The sequence below is a fragment of the Echeneis naucrates genome, chromosome 24, assembly GCF_900963305.1.
Source record: "Echeneis naucrates chromosome 24, fEcheNa1.1, whole genome shotgun sequence".
Classification (NCBI taxonomy): domain Eukaryota; kingdom Metazoa; phylum Chordata; class Actinopteri; order Carangiformes; family Echeneidae; genus Echeneis; species Echeneis naucrates.
The window spans coordinates 1346546-1362161 of record NC_042534.1 but is presented as its reverse complement, the minus strand read 5'-3'; the positions used below and the strand labels follow the sequence as shown (position 1 = coordinate 1362161).

The 15616-nt window shown below is 45.9% G+C and overlaps 2 protein-coding genes across 3 annotated transcripts; one reads left to right on the top strand and one right to left on the bottom strand.

Moving 5' to 3' along the window:
• The first annotated feature begins 62 nt into the window (after positions 1-62).
• On the top strand, positions 63-6375 carry LOC115037306 (beta-taxilin-like). Of its 2 annotated transcripts, none has more exons than XM_029495754.1 (11): positions 63-149; positions 1762-1972; positions 2069-2141; positions 2334-2419; positions 2583-2753; positions 2822-3016; positions 3342-3461; positions 3786-3860; positions 4444-4536; positions 4692-4787; positions 5282-6375. In XM_029495754.1, the coding sequence occupies exons 2-11, from the start codon at positions 1772-1774 to the stop codon at positions 6071-6073; spliced, it is 1902 nt and encodes a 633-aa protein (XP_029351614.1). In that variant the 5' UTR covers positions 63-149; positions 1762-1771; the 3' UTR covers positions 6074-6375. The 2 variants fall into 2 exon arrangements, with proteins under 2 accessions (XP_029351614.1, XP_029351613.1); XM_029495753.1 differs by lacking the exon at positions 3786-3860 and adding an exon at positions 3668-3742.
• A 3946-nt stretch (positions 6376-10321) lies between these two features.
• Positions 10322-15547, bottom strand: LOC115037308 (solute carrier family 35 member D3-like). The gene is made up of 4 exons (XM_029495755.1): positions 14732-15547; positions 13338-13548; positions 12070-12227; positions 10322-11531 (listed from the first exon to the last, which is right to left on the bottom strand). Exons 1-4 carry the CDS (start codon positions 14954-14956, stop codon positions 10791-10793), a joined length of 1335 nt encoding a protein of 444 aa, XP_029351615.1. The 5' UTR covers positions 14957-15547; the 3' UTR covers positions 10322-10790.
• Between the last annotated feature and the right edge of the window lie 69 nt (positions 15548-15616).

Below are 15616 nucleotides of genomic sequence, written 5' to 3'. Positions count from 1 at the left end.
GCCACTGAGCTCTGTGTGTGTGTGCTGACCTTCTCAGGTTATTTTTGGGGTCAGCTGTCATTTGTCCCATCAGCCCGACCCTCCTCCTCGTACCGTCCTCTGCCTGTCTGTCTCTTCTTCACCTCCTCTCCTGTACTCAGCTAATCCTGGTAAGACTAATTTCACTCTGTCTCATCAGAAATCTCATTTTACTGAAATGTTTTTATAAACTTTTTCTCCAGAAGTGTCACAGTTTTCTGTTTCTGGGCTTTGGCTCGTTTCCTTGACACAAAAAAAAATTGCTAGAGCAGATTTTTCTTTCCTAAAATGACCCAGTCGTAGATTGTAACAGATGTCTTTATATTCTTAATTTGCTGAACTGTTTCAGTGTGAATGTGTTAAAGCTCCAAATAAAAACAGGAGTTTTCCACGATGGCTGCCACAGCAGAATAAGTTGATTTGTCACGGTCAGGTCTGTAAATATTCTGCCCTGACACTGTTCTAACATTTCAAAGCTGTCAGATACACAAGTTTTGTTGTTTTTTTATTTTTAGATTGATTCAGTTCGACTCTTCTGCTTCACGTATGTTATACATATTTTTGGCTTTGTCTGTGAATCATCTCTGAACCCATTAACGTTCAGGTTTTAAAAACAATAGTCATTTTAATTTTCCCTTCCTATTTCATTCCTGTCAGATCAATCTGATTACGCATCGTTAAGATAAAAGTATTGACAAAACACAGTAGATATAAATCATTTGTTAAGCATAATTTGAAGGATTAAATATATATTTGTGAATCTCCTTTAAAGTTTCGTTTCAAACTAGTCAGATAAACTCTTCTGAGTCAAAAATTCTGACCGTCACAACCAGCATCAATATTTGTATTGACTTGCATTTATGGATTTGTTTGTTTTGGTGTTTGTGATTTGATTTGTGAGACGTCAGGTGGTTGTTTCCATTATTTCATCCAGCTCAGGATCGGAGCACATGTCTGGATGTTATATTCTCACTCAGTAAAAATATTAGCATGAGTTGTTTACGTTGATGTGGTCAACAGCTTGAAATTCAGGAGGGGGTGGGGTTTTGGTAGATTGGGGGCGGAGCCTTCTTTAAACTTTTCAAAGTGAGGAGGCATCACAGCAGATAAAGACACAAAACATCTGAAGTTACATGAACACAAAGTAAAAAGGTGTTATGGACAGTATGTGTGTGTGGCTGTAACAGGCACTTCAACCATATTTGGATGCTCTCAGAATAGATGAGACCACAACAGGTGTGATCAAGTGTGTGTGTGTGTGTGTGTGTGTGTGTCAGAGATAGAGTGGGGGGCTGCTGGCTTAGACAGCTAATTTTAACTCAACAGATACAATAACGGTGGCATTGCAGCAGAGCTGGTGGATAAACAGCCACCAGACACCCTGAATACACACAAACTCACACACACACATAGACAACAGCTTCACCTTGTGCAGATTTTTAAATAAGCAGTTGTGTATTTATGAAGGCTCTAAATAAAGTTGTCATGATGTTTGTGGCAAATAAAGATTTGATGATCAAATCGTTTCTGTTCGACATGACTGAGGCTGGTCATAAAATCAGAGAGGATGCTGCCACGGGAGTTTAAAGCTGGTCGACTGTTATTGTTAAGGCTCTGGTTTGTCATTTGGCTGTCAGCCATTTTGTTTTCGTGGGAGTTAAAAAACGGCGAAGGTAAATCAAAAGTTCAGGAATCGGTCTTCAAACTAAATTCCAGCTTCCTTAAAAGGCTTCTTGTTTCCAGAACTCTTAGGATGGAGACGTCGGTGAAAACAGCAAAGATGGTGGTCCCCCCCCAGCCCGACGCGGCGTCTTCCTCCCTGGACGAAGGCGAGGTGGCGCCTGCCGCCCGTGGCTCCGCCTCTGACCTCTTTGACCCCATGCTGGAGTTCAGCAGACGGCTGGAGGACATCGTCAGCACCTACGGCTCGGCGGCCGGCCTCCTGGACCAGCAGGTGGGTCATTTCAGGAAACCGGAGCTCACAGTTTTCTAGCTGCTGCCAAAATCATACAAAGCTGTGTTGTGTTTCGATTTTGTTTCTTTGTATCAGAGTTCGGTGCAGGCAGAGACGGAGAAGATGAAGGAGGAGGCAAAAGATGACATCACAGTTTCCACAGAGACGGGTGAGGCTGGAAAGGATGCTGCTTGTTTTAATCCTTATGGCCGTGCGGTCCAAAGATCTTTAATGAACACAGGATGCTTTTAATGAACTCTGTATGATGATTCATTTGACATTTATTATAGATTAAAAAGTCAAAAAGGCAAAAGAGCGGTCATTCTCTTTCTTCTGACTTTCCTGTCCTCTGTTTCTCCAGACGTCGCTCTTGTCCTGCAGAGTCTGAAAAATCTGACGTCCCCAGAAGAGAAACTGGAGGATCTGGTCATGAAGTACGCAGAACTGGTGAGCCTCATTCTTCAGAATGATATTTATCATTTCCAGAGGCGATCCTGAATCAGCCAGAGTTTCAGTTTCCTGCTTTCTCTCAAAGCGACGCCGTCTATAACTGTTCTACAGCTGAAACAGGCCTTTCAATGTCCCCCTCCGTGTGTGCGTCTGTGTGTAGGCAGCGTTGCGGCGTTGTGATGAGAAGAAGCTGTGTGTCCTTCAGAGGAAACTGTCCGTCCTGCTGGAGGAGAAGCAGCAGATGCAGGCCGAGCGTCGCAGCAGCGTCGCAGCTCGCAGCCAGCTGGAGTCTCTTTGCAGAGAGCTGCAGTCGCACTACAGCACGCTGAGGGTGTGTACGCACAAAACACTCATTATGGACGGCTAAAACAAATGACAACTCTTTTTGTACACACACAGGAGGACACCATTCAGCGCTGCAGGGAGGATGAGGAGAAGAGGAAGGAGATGACCAGCCACTTCCAGGATATGCTGACAGAAATCCAGGCTCAGATCGAGCAGCACAGCTCCCGGAACGACAAGCTGTGCCACGAGAACGCCAACTTGACCGACAAACTGGAGAGCCTCATGAACCAGTGTGAGCTGAGGGAGGAGGTGAGGTCAAAGGTCAACCTGTTGGTGCTCTGCAGATCGTCACAGGACCGAGTCTGACTGATTATTATGATTCCTAACTTTCCCAGAAACATTTTTATTGATCCACTGATTGCAGAAGTGAGACAGACGTAATGAATCCAAAATGTCCTAAAAAGTAAATTTTAATTCTGAAGTCTGAATATAAAATATTAAATATCTAATCAATCAACAAAATTGTTCATATTTGTTGTTTTATGAAACATTTAATTCCCAGTTAAATTAGCAGTTTGGATACTCACTCATCGATGAATTGCTGAATAAATAAAGTGATGCGTTCGTCCTGCAGAGTTTGGAGAAGATCAACAAGCACCGCGACCTGCAGTACAAACTGACTGAAGCCAAACTGCAGCAGGCCAACGCTCTGCTGGCCGAAGCTGAGGAGAAACACAAGAGAGAGAAGGAATATGTGAGTACAGACCGGCACAGACCCGGTTTCAAGGCTGTGAGCATCCCGTCAACTGAAAGCTTTTATACTGACTCAACACAGCTACGTTTCTCTGAACACTGAATTTTCACTTTGCAGTTTACTTATTTTTAGACTCCTTTAAATGTTGTTGGTGTTGATGTGTGAAGGCCTCTCAGATTGACTGTGTATTGTCTCTGTCGCCGTAGTTGCTTAGGGAGACTATTGACAAAACAAAGAAATGCTTCGCTATGAAGGAGCAGGAGCTGGCCATGAAGAAGAAGGTAAAGAGCCGTCTGTAATGTGTCTCTGTTCTCTTCTAACCAGTTACTGGTTCAGGCTGCTGAGTGGAAACTGCAGGCTAAGACACTCACAGAGCAGGCGACTGTCATGCAGGCGCAGGTGAATATTCACTGTGACAGGAAGCACACAGAGTTAATACCATAAAGCTCATTTTCTATGTTTACTTCCCTTATTTCTTGAATTCCTGCTGCCAGGAACAAAGAAAATCACCATTAACTGAAATTTACGGCTGCCAGGCCAGAAGATGTTAAATAAAATAAAAGTTCTATGTTTAGTTTTCACATTACAACACATTTTACTGTTATTATAAAATAGAAACGTAGCATGTTGTGATAATATTTACTGAAAAGTTTCACGATACGTTGTGATTGTTGTGTTTCATGTTAACATTTTTTAGATCGGCTTCAGTGGATAAGATGCATAAATAAAAGTACATTCACTCAACATGAACAAGTAAATCTAATAAATGAGAGCTCGGACGGCGGTGATTTTGCTGTTTTGTGGTTCAGTCTCGATGTTGGAAGGACTGAAGCTGACTTTCCTCCGTTTTTCATTCCAGACTCACATTTCAGACTTTAAAAACTGTCACTGAGCAAACTTTAACTCCGAAGAGAGAGAATTTCTGTGCACATGTCCTTTTTAAAGTCAGCTTCTTCGACTGACTGGTGCTTTCTGTCCACAGCTGACGCTCTACGCTCAAAAGTTTGACGAGTTTCAGGCGACTTTGGCCAAAAGCAACGAAATCTACGTCCGCTTTAAAAAGGAGATGGACAATGTAGGTGGTGAAGAGTACTGTGATGTTTTCAGATGAGAAAAAACTCAGAGCTAAAAATAAGTTGTGTTGAATAGACATTTTCTGATTCTGACTGATTCTCGACAATCTCAGGACGCCATTTTAACACATCACTTTTTTTACTCTTTCCCTTTCAGATGTCAGCCAAGATGAAGAAAGTGGAAAAAGAGTCAAGCTTGTGGAGGACGAGGTTTGAAAACTGCAACAAGGCTCTGACTGACATGCTGGAAGAGGTACGATGTGAGATATAAGTGTTCAGCTCACTGACCTTCACTGACCTCCACAGCCGGCGTGAGTCAAACAAAAAGAGGGAGGACTAAAGGCTGGAGCTCAGCCTGATTGAGAATGATTACAGGTGTGCAGCTCTGCTCACCTGTAGGCTCACCTCCATCACACACCACGAAGAGTTAAAGAAAGTCAATCCTCCGAATAAAGAAAATCTGACATCTTCACAGAAAGTTGAATTCTGCTATTTTCACTCATTTGTGCCAACGTTTGTTTTTTTTCTGTCAATCTTTAGTTAAATGGCTGAAATTAAACTTGTAGTTTTTCATCCAACATAAAATCTGTTGGTTTTTTTGCATTCTCTTAAAAAGACCAAACTTTGACTTCAGGAGGGGAGTTCAGAAGATGTGATGTTGATGTCTGAGCTAATTTTGAAGGTGAATACTGAATAAATGATTAAATTTTCTGCTTCTGTTCTGATCATCTTCCACTTTTGTTGCAGAGAACCGAAAAAGGCAAAGAGTACGACCTCTTCGTCCTGAAGATTCAGAAGCTGGAGAAGCTGTGTCATGCTCTGCAGGAGGAGAGGAAAGTCCTCTACACCAAGATCAAGGAAGTCCACCAGACCAACTCCACCATCCCATCGAGGCTCCTGAGGAGCTCCGAGGACTCCGGCGAGGCCGAGCCGGATGACGCTGATCAGCGCGCCCTCCTGAATCCTGCAGAGGTGGAGGAGCTGCAGGAGAAGGACCCCGTCCTGACGGAGGACATGGCTCGCCTCAGGGAGGAGCAGGCCAAGCTGCGGGCGCTCGCTGACTCCCTGCTGACCACACCTGCCGACGACGAAGAGAACAATGATGACGTTGACCTGGAAGAAGACATCGTGGCTTCTGCGTTTGTGCACTTCAACACCAAACCCGAGATCCAAGTGGAGCCAGTTTCAGTTCCCGAGCAGGTCGGAGGTGTGAAATCAGAGGCTGAGGCTCGACAGCCCGAAGCTGCAAAACCTGACGGGGAGATTTCTGAAACGACACCAACAGTCCAACAACCAGGAGCAGAGAAAGTCGAGGTCAAAGAGGCGCAACAAGACAAACCAGAAGAGGAAACAACGCCAAGCTCTGAGAACGCTGAGGTCAAACCGGAGGAGGCCGACAAGCTCCAGCAGCAGGAAGCTGAACCGGAGAAGGTTTCAGAGGAAACACCCAAAAGTTCAGCTGCTCCTTCCAACGTTGACTCCGCCAAGAAACAGGCGGCAAAGAAAAAGAAGAAGAAGGGCGGCAAGAATGCCAGCTAAGGTTTAGGTTCAGCAGTGTGCGTGTGTGTGTGTGTGTGTGTGTGTGTGTGTAACTGAATTATCAAATCTTTGGTTTGTCTCAGCTGGTGCAGCCACCACTTCAGCTTCACCAGACAAAGACAGACGATGCACTGACTGTATTTTACAGTTTAAATGTCAGAATAAGGATTTATGTTGGCCTGTCAGATGATTGTTGAAAGTCCAGACTGACAGGAAGTGTTTGGAAAAGGAAACGGTCACACAATCATCGGCGAAGAATTAAGATGACGTTAATAAACTGATGTTTTGACATTTTCACCTTTTTAACGTGTTGTTTTATTTTATTTTTAGTGTTCACATCAAAACTAAATGTTTGTGTTAGCTTGAAAAGCCAAACTTCTTTATTCCACGCATTCATCGTTGTTACGATAAAGAGGACGAGAAGAAAAATAACATGTAGCATTTTATTTTTGGTCTCTGGAGGCCGACAGGCAGCTTCAGCCTAAAATCAGACCTCGACGTTGAGCCAAACAGTGAAAGGAGTCACGATGCAGATCAGCCTGGTGGCCATCAGATGGAGGCAGAGCTCCTCAAGTCACATCGTTTTTATTGACGCAGGTAAAAAGAGGTTTCTTCTCTGATCATGCCGATTTGGGGAAGCGGAAAAGTTCCTGTTAAAGTATCAGATGATCAGAATCTGGGCCGTAAAAGGAGTCAGCAGTTGTGCGTCGTTGTGTAGCTCTTCTGATGCTTTGTGTAACGGTGTTCGCCTCACAGCTCAGTAAGCGGCCAATGATGTGAGGGAGAAACCTGCTGTGAACACACACAGAAACCCATCCTGCTACACAATGCACGAGAAAACGCACAAAGAAAAAGGCCAGAAGTCGACTGTGTCCTCCTGCCTCAGAATTTATTCTGATTTTTTTTAAGGAATCAGAAAACCGACGAGGCCTCAAGTTAAAGAGGAACTCCTTTAAACTGCTGATTTCATTTGACCTAATTTCTCGTTCTGTGGAACAAACACACTGCGCTTCAGAGCGGAGGAGCAGCTGACCTTTAACCTGACGGGATTCGGTCTCGGCTCACCTGGATGGGCTGATCATCCTTCTGCACCAGGCTCCGTCAGATGGTTTAGAGATGGTGAAGCTGGGAAACAGCAGAAATAAAAACAGCTGACATGTAGCCTCAGTGAGTCTCTTTGTTATTTTTCAGTTTGCCTTTATTTATTTTTTATCTAAACTGAGAGCCAACAAGTTACTTTCCATTAAATTCACAATTATTCAAGCAGCAGAAGCTCCAGCCGCAGCAGACAGAGCTCAGAGCTCAGGATTTTTCTATTGTTCACCTTTTAAAAACACATCCAGTGAGAACGCACAGGTGAATGTGTGTCGGCCCCTTTTAGAAATTGAAAATTCAAGAAGCACCCTTGGCTGTTTTAATAAACTCAGAGCAGGAAGCACGGAGCCAAAAAACGAATCCCAAAATGAGTCTGAAAGCCTCCGCAGACATGAACTCACCGGCCGTCCTGCTGATGAAACCAACGAACACCGAGCCAAGTTCAGTTTGACTGAGGAGATAAAAGCGGCCTGTCAGACGTGTCCTCCTCTTTCTGCTTTACTTCTCTCTCTCTCTCACATTCAATCTCTTCCACCTCCTCAACCCAGATGGCTCGTTATCAGCAGGACAACCTGCAAATTGTACCATTTAGGGGATGTGTGTGTGTTTGAAGGGCAGTTCTCAGATGGCGTTTTTAGCCGTAAAGTGCTGAGTGAGCACGGACAATTTCCTACTTCTTCCTCCTCCTCCATCCTAAAAAACCAAAGTACCTGAGAGTGCAGCTGATGCCGCAGTGCCCCCGAGCAAAGCATCAACCTCCAACAGAGCTGCTGCAGAAGATGAATGATTCCGATCTGTTAATATTCCATCACGTCCTGTTTTAGTTTTGTTTCATTTATTATGTCTCCTCAGTTTGTTTTTTCCATTTTTTATAGACATTTATTGGTGTGTTTGTTATGAATAAAGTGATGCAGCCATCACAGTCTGTAGAAACACCTACAACTTTGGCTGCATGAACCCAAAGCTGCTGTGTCTCTACAGCCGTCAGAAAAATGTAGACATTTAATCAGCAGAAGAAGAAAACACCCGTTTAAAACGTATCGTTTAGGACATAGAAACATTCAACATCACACAGGAAGAGCTCCTCGGTCGCTTTAACCTCTGCCAACACACACACATAATGACCGTACTGTAAATATGGATCATTATGTGTGTGTGTGAAATAATCTGACGCCTTCAGGCCTCCGCAGTCAATCTGCACTGAGCTGCATCGCCACTGGTGTCAGCTGATGGATACGCCATCTTCATCATCATCATGGAAATACCTTTATCAACAAACGCTTCACAGCATTCTTGGTAATTTCCTTTGGATTGAACATGTAAGTGAAGATTGGTCTTTTCTCTTTTTCTGCTTCAGTTCATCTGTAAACAGAAGAAAGAAAAACCAACCTGGGACTTTAAGTTTCTTCTGATTAGCTCACCAGCGTGTCGTAAAACTACAAAGATGATTTAAGCTTCAGTTTTTTTTAACCATGAAGAGAAAAGACTGGCTCTGATTAGAATGCAAGTTAACCGATTTATTTCAGGAAATCCTTCAAAAATAATGTGAAGTGGCTCAAATAAACGAAGGAGGTCATTTTGAATCTGATGTAATTTAAGAAAGAGCAGGACGGCGTGTTCAAGAGAAACTCGTCAGCTGCCGCATGTTTATTGTTTTTCTGTGGGACAGAAAAAAAAAAAAAAACACAGCTCAGATACATTCATGCACTTTTTGGCGTCTAAATTCAAACAGACAGAAAAGTCTAAAGGTGAGCCAGGACGTTTTCCCTTCGTCACATTTTGGTGCCCGATGAGTCGTTCTCACCCAAACTCACATCGCAAAACAACAAACAAGTCACACGTCATGCTTTAACAACGATATGTAATGTTTCTCAAAGAGCCCACACTCTGCTCCCTGCAGCTCGAGGTCACATCAGATCTCTGTCACCGTTAAATGAAGTTCAGGGGCGGCGAGAGGAAAAATCAATGTGATCGATCGGAGCTTGACAGCTTTTTCTCTCCACGCGGTTCAGGACGCCTCGAGCTCGATGTTTAAAGGAAAGGAGATAAATGTAGAGACAGCAGTCCGCTCAGCTGTGGCCTCATCTTTTCTGAACTTTCTGTTTTATTTCAGGATTTATTTTTATCTCATGTTACTGAAACAGAGGATGATGTAGCTCCGGCCTACACGTGGCTGATGGGGGTAATTCTGTCAGACGCTCGGTCGGCCCACACGTGTCCCTCAGAGCGGCTGATTGTGGCTGATTCCATTAGAAACTGTGTGGAGGCGCCCGGAGGAAGGCGGCCTTTTCTTTTCAGGAGACTGGACCAAACTGTTCCACAGACAGCAGCCCGGTTTGGACAGTCAGCCTGGATGATTTTCCTTCATGCTAAGCTAAGCTAATTCACTGACCCTAACCCTGTTTGAACTGAATCATGATATGAAGGTAAATGAAAGACGAAGACCCTTTAAAGGGCCGAGCTATTTCTCACTCCGGAGCAGAAATGGCTGACAGAGTTCACACAAAACATTCTGTCCAAATGGAGCCACAGCTAATTACCTTTCCTCCTCCCACACGTCCGGATGTTTTCTAAAGCCAAGCCAGAGGCGTTAATGAGAAAAGAGCATCTCCAACATTAAAGGATTTAACAGCACAACACGGAAACGAGTGCTCACCGCCTCGAGTCAGCGTGGGAGGAAATGATTGGCAGCTGAAGCCGTAAAAAAATAACTATTCACAGTCGTGTTGATGGAAATATTCAGAGCAACCAGGCGCTTCCTGGTGAGACGCGTCGCCAAGTTAGCAACAAAGCTAACTCAGCGAACAACCAGCTGCCATTTCCTGACGACAAACTCGATTAGTTGGGCAGCCATTGTGACTAGCATGCTCCAGGCTAGCAAAAATAAACCCCACCCCCTTTTTGGGTCACATGCTTGTTTTCATCTGACCCGGTCCTGAGTTCTGAATCCGGTCCACATGCAGCAAACAGAAAATCTGCCCGGCCAAAGTCTGAGCTACACGTTTGGGCCTTAGCTTAATTTATCGTTTCCAGATGAACCGGTTCGCCGTCCAGGTCGCAATGACTTCATTAATAGCACCACAAGAAAACGTCACAGAAATGAGCAGAAAATAAATTTGTGGCCACTTCTGTGTCTACGATGTTAATCTGACACGTCGACCTGCAGGGAGATTAGTTCTTCTTCGTGGCCAGTGCATGCTTTTTTTTTTTCTTTTACAAGTAATCGAACTTCACCTGAACCATGAAGGTTTAAACTCCACCGATCAGCTGGTCGGCTGCGGTAGTTCAGTTTGCACTTGTTTTGCTTTGAGACCTGCTTTTGTTTGGCTAGCTGTGTAATCAGAGGGGACGTAAACCAAATCATGCTGCACGGCCGTCCGCCGCCGAGCTGAAGGACTCTTCATCCACTCTTCTCCACCAGGAATCTTTTCTGTTTTTGTGCTCGAAGCCCGAAGCGAGGTCTGACTGAACTTTTAGCACAAAAACACTCAGGCTATTTAATTTAAAGTTAATAAAAGAGGCTCCCAGCGGACGCAGAGGTTTCTTCAGCGTGCTCAAGCCTTTTTTTTTATCCTCCACGTCTGTCCCAGTTTTCCGTCCTGTCCAGGTCTCAGCCTGGCCCTTATGGACTTTGCTGCTCCATGTTATCAATCAAAGGTTCTTTCTTCAAAAACTGCAGGTGTCTGATGGACCTCCACACCCCGACGTAGCTGTCACTGAGCGTCTGGCCCTGGCTGCTGCCCTCCTTGTTGAGATGCTCCCTCTGCATCTCCAGCGCCTCTTTTTCCGTCATGACGCAAGAATTGACGCCCGCCTCTGCGTCCCCTTGTCCACCATCTCCTGTCCACAGCTGTCCGTTAGCCAGCGGACTCTCCTCCTTCCCGTTGACGCTCGGCACTCCCTCCATCTGCAGCTGTCCCGGATCGGCTCCAGTCCCGGCGGCGGGCCCGTCTCCGTTCAGCGGCGGTTTCTCTTGGTACGGCTCCCCGGGCGGCGCCCCGTCCTTCCCCGCCACCTCCAGATCCTCATATGAGCTCTTCTTCTTCGTTTCAAAGTATTTGACCACACAATACGTGATGGAGCCGACGGTGTTCACCACCACGCCGCCGATGAACAGCCCAGTCGGCGCCACGTCGTTGAACGCCAGCATGCCGACGGTGATGGTGGCGATGCTCTTGACCACACCGACGAAGCTGGTGGTGACGGCGGAGTTGATGTAGGTGCAGTGCAGCGTGGTGAAGTTCATGGCGCAGCCGATGAAGATGCAGAAGACGAAAATGACGGTGATGTGGGGGTCTCTCCAGCCCTCGTACGACCACATGTTGATGGCGTCCATGGAGATGAGCGAGCACACCAGCAGCACCTGAAAACGACAGACAGAGATATCAAACACATAGAAAAGAGGGAACGTGTCGAGGCAGGAGAGAGTAAATACGGATTTAAACAAAACTGTTCCACAAAAATGTCTTCGGGGGAAAAGGAATGAATTCAACACGCTGGTTAAACTTGAAGGACACCAAATGCGCTTTGGTGAGAAATTCTGACTGTAAACACGAGAAAATCCCAGCAGGCAACTTTAACTCAACGAGAGAAAAAGGACCATCAAAGGCTGGCGAGCGGAAAACGAGAAGAGGAAGCGTTAAATTAAGAATAAACAACTGAAGAGTAAAACCGATAAATAGACAGAAAGAGAAAGAGGAGAGGACACTCAGAAGATCATCAAAGAAGAACAAGCTGCTCTTAGTGACATAAAGGTGGAGGTGAAATATGACGAGGACATCAGGAAGGTCAAAAACAGAAGAACAAGAGCAGGAAAAGGAAAGAAACAAAGGGAAAACTTTGATCAGAGCAAAAGAGAAAAGACCAAAACAACAACAACAAAAAACTGTCCGACCCCTCACCGGTGAGGCCATGATGGCGATGGCGTACTGAGCGGTGAGCGGGCCGTACTCGCTGTCCAGACTGGTTTTCTGGATCAGAACCAGGTAGGAGGCGTGGATGATGACCGCCAGCACGCCGGTCACGTAACCGAAGGGGTCGCCGGTGAGGTCGCCGGCACCTGGAGGGAAAAGAGGAAGTGAAATAAGAGTCTACGTTTCTTTGTTCACGGAGACGGATCAGCTGAAAACACTGTGGGAGTCTGCAGGAGTGGAGTGGTGAATTCTACTTCAGTTCTCATGAAATGAAAATGATCTCCATCTGATCCGAACTGAAAGGCTGTAAAAGTGCCTTTTTATGTGGAATCCCGTCCAGAATCGATCAGGATCAGTCATTTTAATGGCTTCAGTCAGACTGTAAATATCAGAGAGGACGAAGCAGCAGTTTGTCATTCTGTCTCTTCTTCATCTTCAGCCTCAGACTTTGATCTGATCCGCTCTGCACGCCATCATCATTAAATTTCAGACTGAGGGAAGAGGAGGGACATTTTCCCATAGACTTCAACTCTGGAGCCGCTGCCCCCTGATTGCAGACCACACCTCTGCTTTAGCTGCAGTTCGTTCCCGTTCATCGTCTCCAGAGGATGAATTGAACAGTTCATTTCATTCAAAATCATCACGACTTTCTCTTTCACTCCAGCTTTCGAAGTTCTTCGTGTTGATAAATGTTCCGTCACCGTTAACGACCCTGAAGTCATAGCAAAAACACAGATAATCAACTTCCTGAACCGGCTGCAGAAAGGCGTCACGCGGCGTTTAATCTGGGCGATAATCACCTTTTCTTCAGCGTAAATGGGATGTTGTGAATCAATCAAGCGTGGGGGGGTCGATGTGGGTCCATCAGCTGTTTGTTCGTTAACGACTGAAAACAAGGCCGTGACTATTTAATGTGTTTTGTTTGGAAGGAAAAGTCTTCATCTGTAAAAAAACACATTATGGGGTTTTATTCTGCGATACTGACGACCTTTAACCTCTCTGACCCACAAAGGTCCTCGGGGGAGCATGAATGTTCACGTGCAGAACTTGGACTCACAAAAAAGATTTAAAGTGTACTTGTAAATGAATGTTGTGGTGGTGAAAAGTGTTTTCAGGATCCAATCTGCTGAATTTTCTGATAAATTTCACAAAGCTAATCGGATGCTAATGCTGCTGTGTGAGGAAGTCAAACTGATGTTCTGTCAGTTTGTGTCTGTTGTTGAGGATTGTGTTACAGCTTCTGTGTGTGCGTTTACCAGCCAGCGCAGCTCCGCCGGTGGTGATGAGCACGGCGGTCACCACGCCGACGGAGGGCACGCCGTTCCTCAGCACGCACACGCCGATGCTGAGGGTGAAGAGCGGCAGGCAGCGTTTGAAGACGACGTACATGGGCAGGCTGAGGCCGCGCAGAGACCAGAGCGTGAGCGTGGACTGCAGCGTGGACAGGACGCACACCGACACGAACTCCTGCACACAAAGACACACACACATGTCTTCACCGTGCACTCATAAATGTTAGCATGCTCACTTTTCCTGGAATGCTAATTATCTAAAAACAGCCAGGACAACATTTCTTTTTCTACTTGCTTGAAAGTTCTTTCGGTTTTAGTTCGACTTCTCTTTAAGAAGGCTGCTCAGTGGTTTCTATTCATCTTGATTCAGAAGCTGTTTCTGTCAGTCGCAGCTCACCCCCCCAACAGAAAAGGAGCCAAGAAGATCAGCCACCCAAGAGCTTCACAAACTGAAAGGTTCTTCTTCTTCTGCATGCTGTCTTATTTTTTTCACTCGATTTGTGGATGTTATTTATGCAGCACTCATTTCTTGAGTGAGGAAATGAGCTGCAATGAAACTGCAGCTGGTGTTCCCTCCAGACAAACATAAAAAGTGTTTCCGTGCTCATAAAACAGATTTGCTGATAATAAATCTTTATGTTCACGTTCGCCTTTTTGCTGTTTGTTGGTGTTGTACTAACAGCTGAGAGGCCGGAGCTCCTCCGGTGGTCCAACAGTCCACCGGACAGCTGACAGGAAAACGTTTGGGCTTCTGTGTCTTCACAGAATTCAACATTTGGGAGAATCCGCTGCGGCGTTTTGTCTGCTGAGTCACCGGCAGCTCCTGCGAGGCCTCCAGCTTTTTAAAAAAGGCTCTTTGTCTTTCATGGGTCAAACGTTTGGAGGTGGGAGACAGAAACAGCCGTCCTGAAATCTCAGCAGACTCCACGTTCTGAGAAATCGGCCTGCGGCTGATGAGCCGAGGTCAGAAGATTCAAGGACTGACTGAAGAGGAATAACTAACTGCTCAGAGTCAAACATTTCTTCTTCTTGACGATTAATCATTTAATGACTTCAACCATTTTTTTGTGGTCAATAAGAGACTGAATCTTTCAGCTCTTTCTGCTACTCAGCTGATCTGTCAGCTTAATCAATCAATTGAATCAATACAAACAGGCTGTTTTTGTAGTTTCACCTCAAACCTCACAAATCCACCTCAGACTCTCACACTTCGTCTTATTTATGATCTTTATCTCATTTTAAAGCAGCAATCATGAAATATAAAAGCTGGAAACTTTTGGCTTTTACAGTTTCTGTAAAAAATGTATTAGAAGCACAAAGATTCTGCACATTTTCAGGAGTTGGGTCCACAAACTGACCTTGGCCAGCTGGAGGCTGAACGCCGGGACCTTGACCTTCCCCAGCCGCCTCAGGGTCTCCAGGGTGAGGGCCGCCGTGCTGCTGGTCAGGAACTGGATGAGCGTCAGGAAGTTGAAGTGATAGTTGGTGATGAGGAACTTCAGCAGGATGTTCAGGGAGCCGGAGAAGACGCCGTGCGCAACGGCCACGGAGATGCCCAACATCCGGCTCTTAAACACATCCATGTTGGTCTGCTGGTTTTTTTTAAATGAAGGAAGTCAGGCTGGATGGAGGAGGAATGGGGGAAGCCCCGCCGCCGGGCTGCAGGGATGAGATGGACACTTTTACGCACAGCCGCGACGCACCGCAGCTGGACGGAGAAAGACCGAGCAAAACAGGGAGGACGTGAACGCACCAGTCAGGAAAAAACGGTCTGCATTCAGGAGCTTTCAGTTAAAAAAAAAAAAAAACTACAGTAAAAATGATAAAAACAGAAACCTGGAGAGCAAAAGGAAGTCCAGCTTTTCACTTTATGTCTCCTTTCCTCCAGCGGAGCGTGAAAACGTTCAAAAGATCGGTCATCTTTCTTTTTCCACCAGTTTCCACTCACACAGTGAAGACTTCATCCGCCACTTCAGCTGTTTCCAGAGCAGAGACGACCCCCACCCCCCGAAAACTGCCCCGACAACTACCACAGGCAATAAAGGGGGACCAGAAGGTGGACCTCCGGATCTGGAGGGGAGAGCGACCTCCGAGAGCTGCCGCTGAAATATGACATTTTGCCGCAGCGCCTCTTGGCTGTGGACCGGAGGAGGGGAGAGAGGGAGGGGGAGGGAGGAGGGGAGAGAGGGAGGGGGGAGAGAGGGAGGGGGAGGGAGGAGGGGAGAGAGGGAGGGAGGAGGGAG

Bases quoted from the DNA above. Each gene is read 5' to 3' on its own strand.
- LOC115037306 (XM_029495754.1), top strand. From the start codon at position 1,772: ATGGAGACGTCGGTGAAAACAGCAAAGATGGTGGTCCCCCCCCAGCCC. The intron at 3,462-3,785 runs GTGAGTACAGAC...TCTTCTAACCAG, and splicing joins ACAAGAGAGAGAAGGAATAT to TTACTGGTTCAGGCTGCTGA. The intron at 3,861-4,443 runs GTGAATATTCAC...TTCTGTCCACAG, and splicing joins CGACTGTCATGCAGGCGCAG to CTGACGCTCTACGCTCAAAA.
- LOC115037308 (XM_029495755.1), bottom strand. From the start codon at position 14,956: ATGGATGTGTTTAAGAGCCGGATGTTGGGCATCTCCGTGGCCGTTGCG. The intron at 12,228-13,337 runs GTAAACGCACAC...TTTTCCCTCCAG, and splicing joins CGGCGGAGCTGCGCTGGCTG to GTGCCGGCGACCTCACCGGC. The intron at 11,532-12,069 runs GTGAGGGGTCGG...TGTCGTTTTCAG, and splicing joins TCGCCATCATGGCCTCACCG to GTGCTGCTGGTGTGCTCGCT.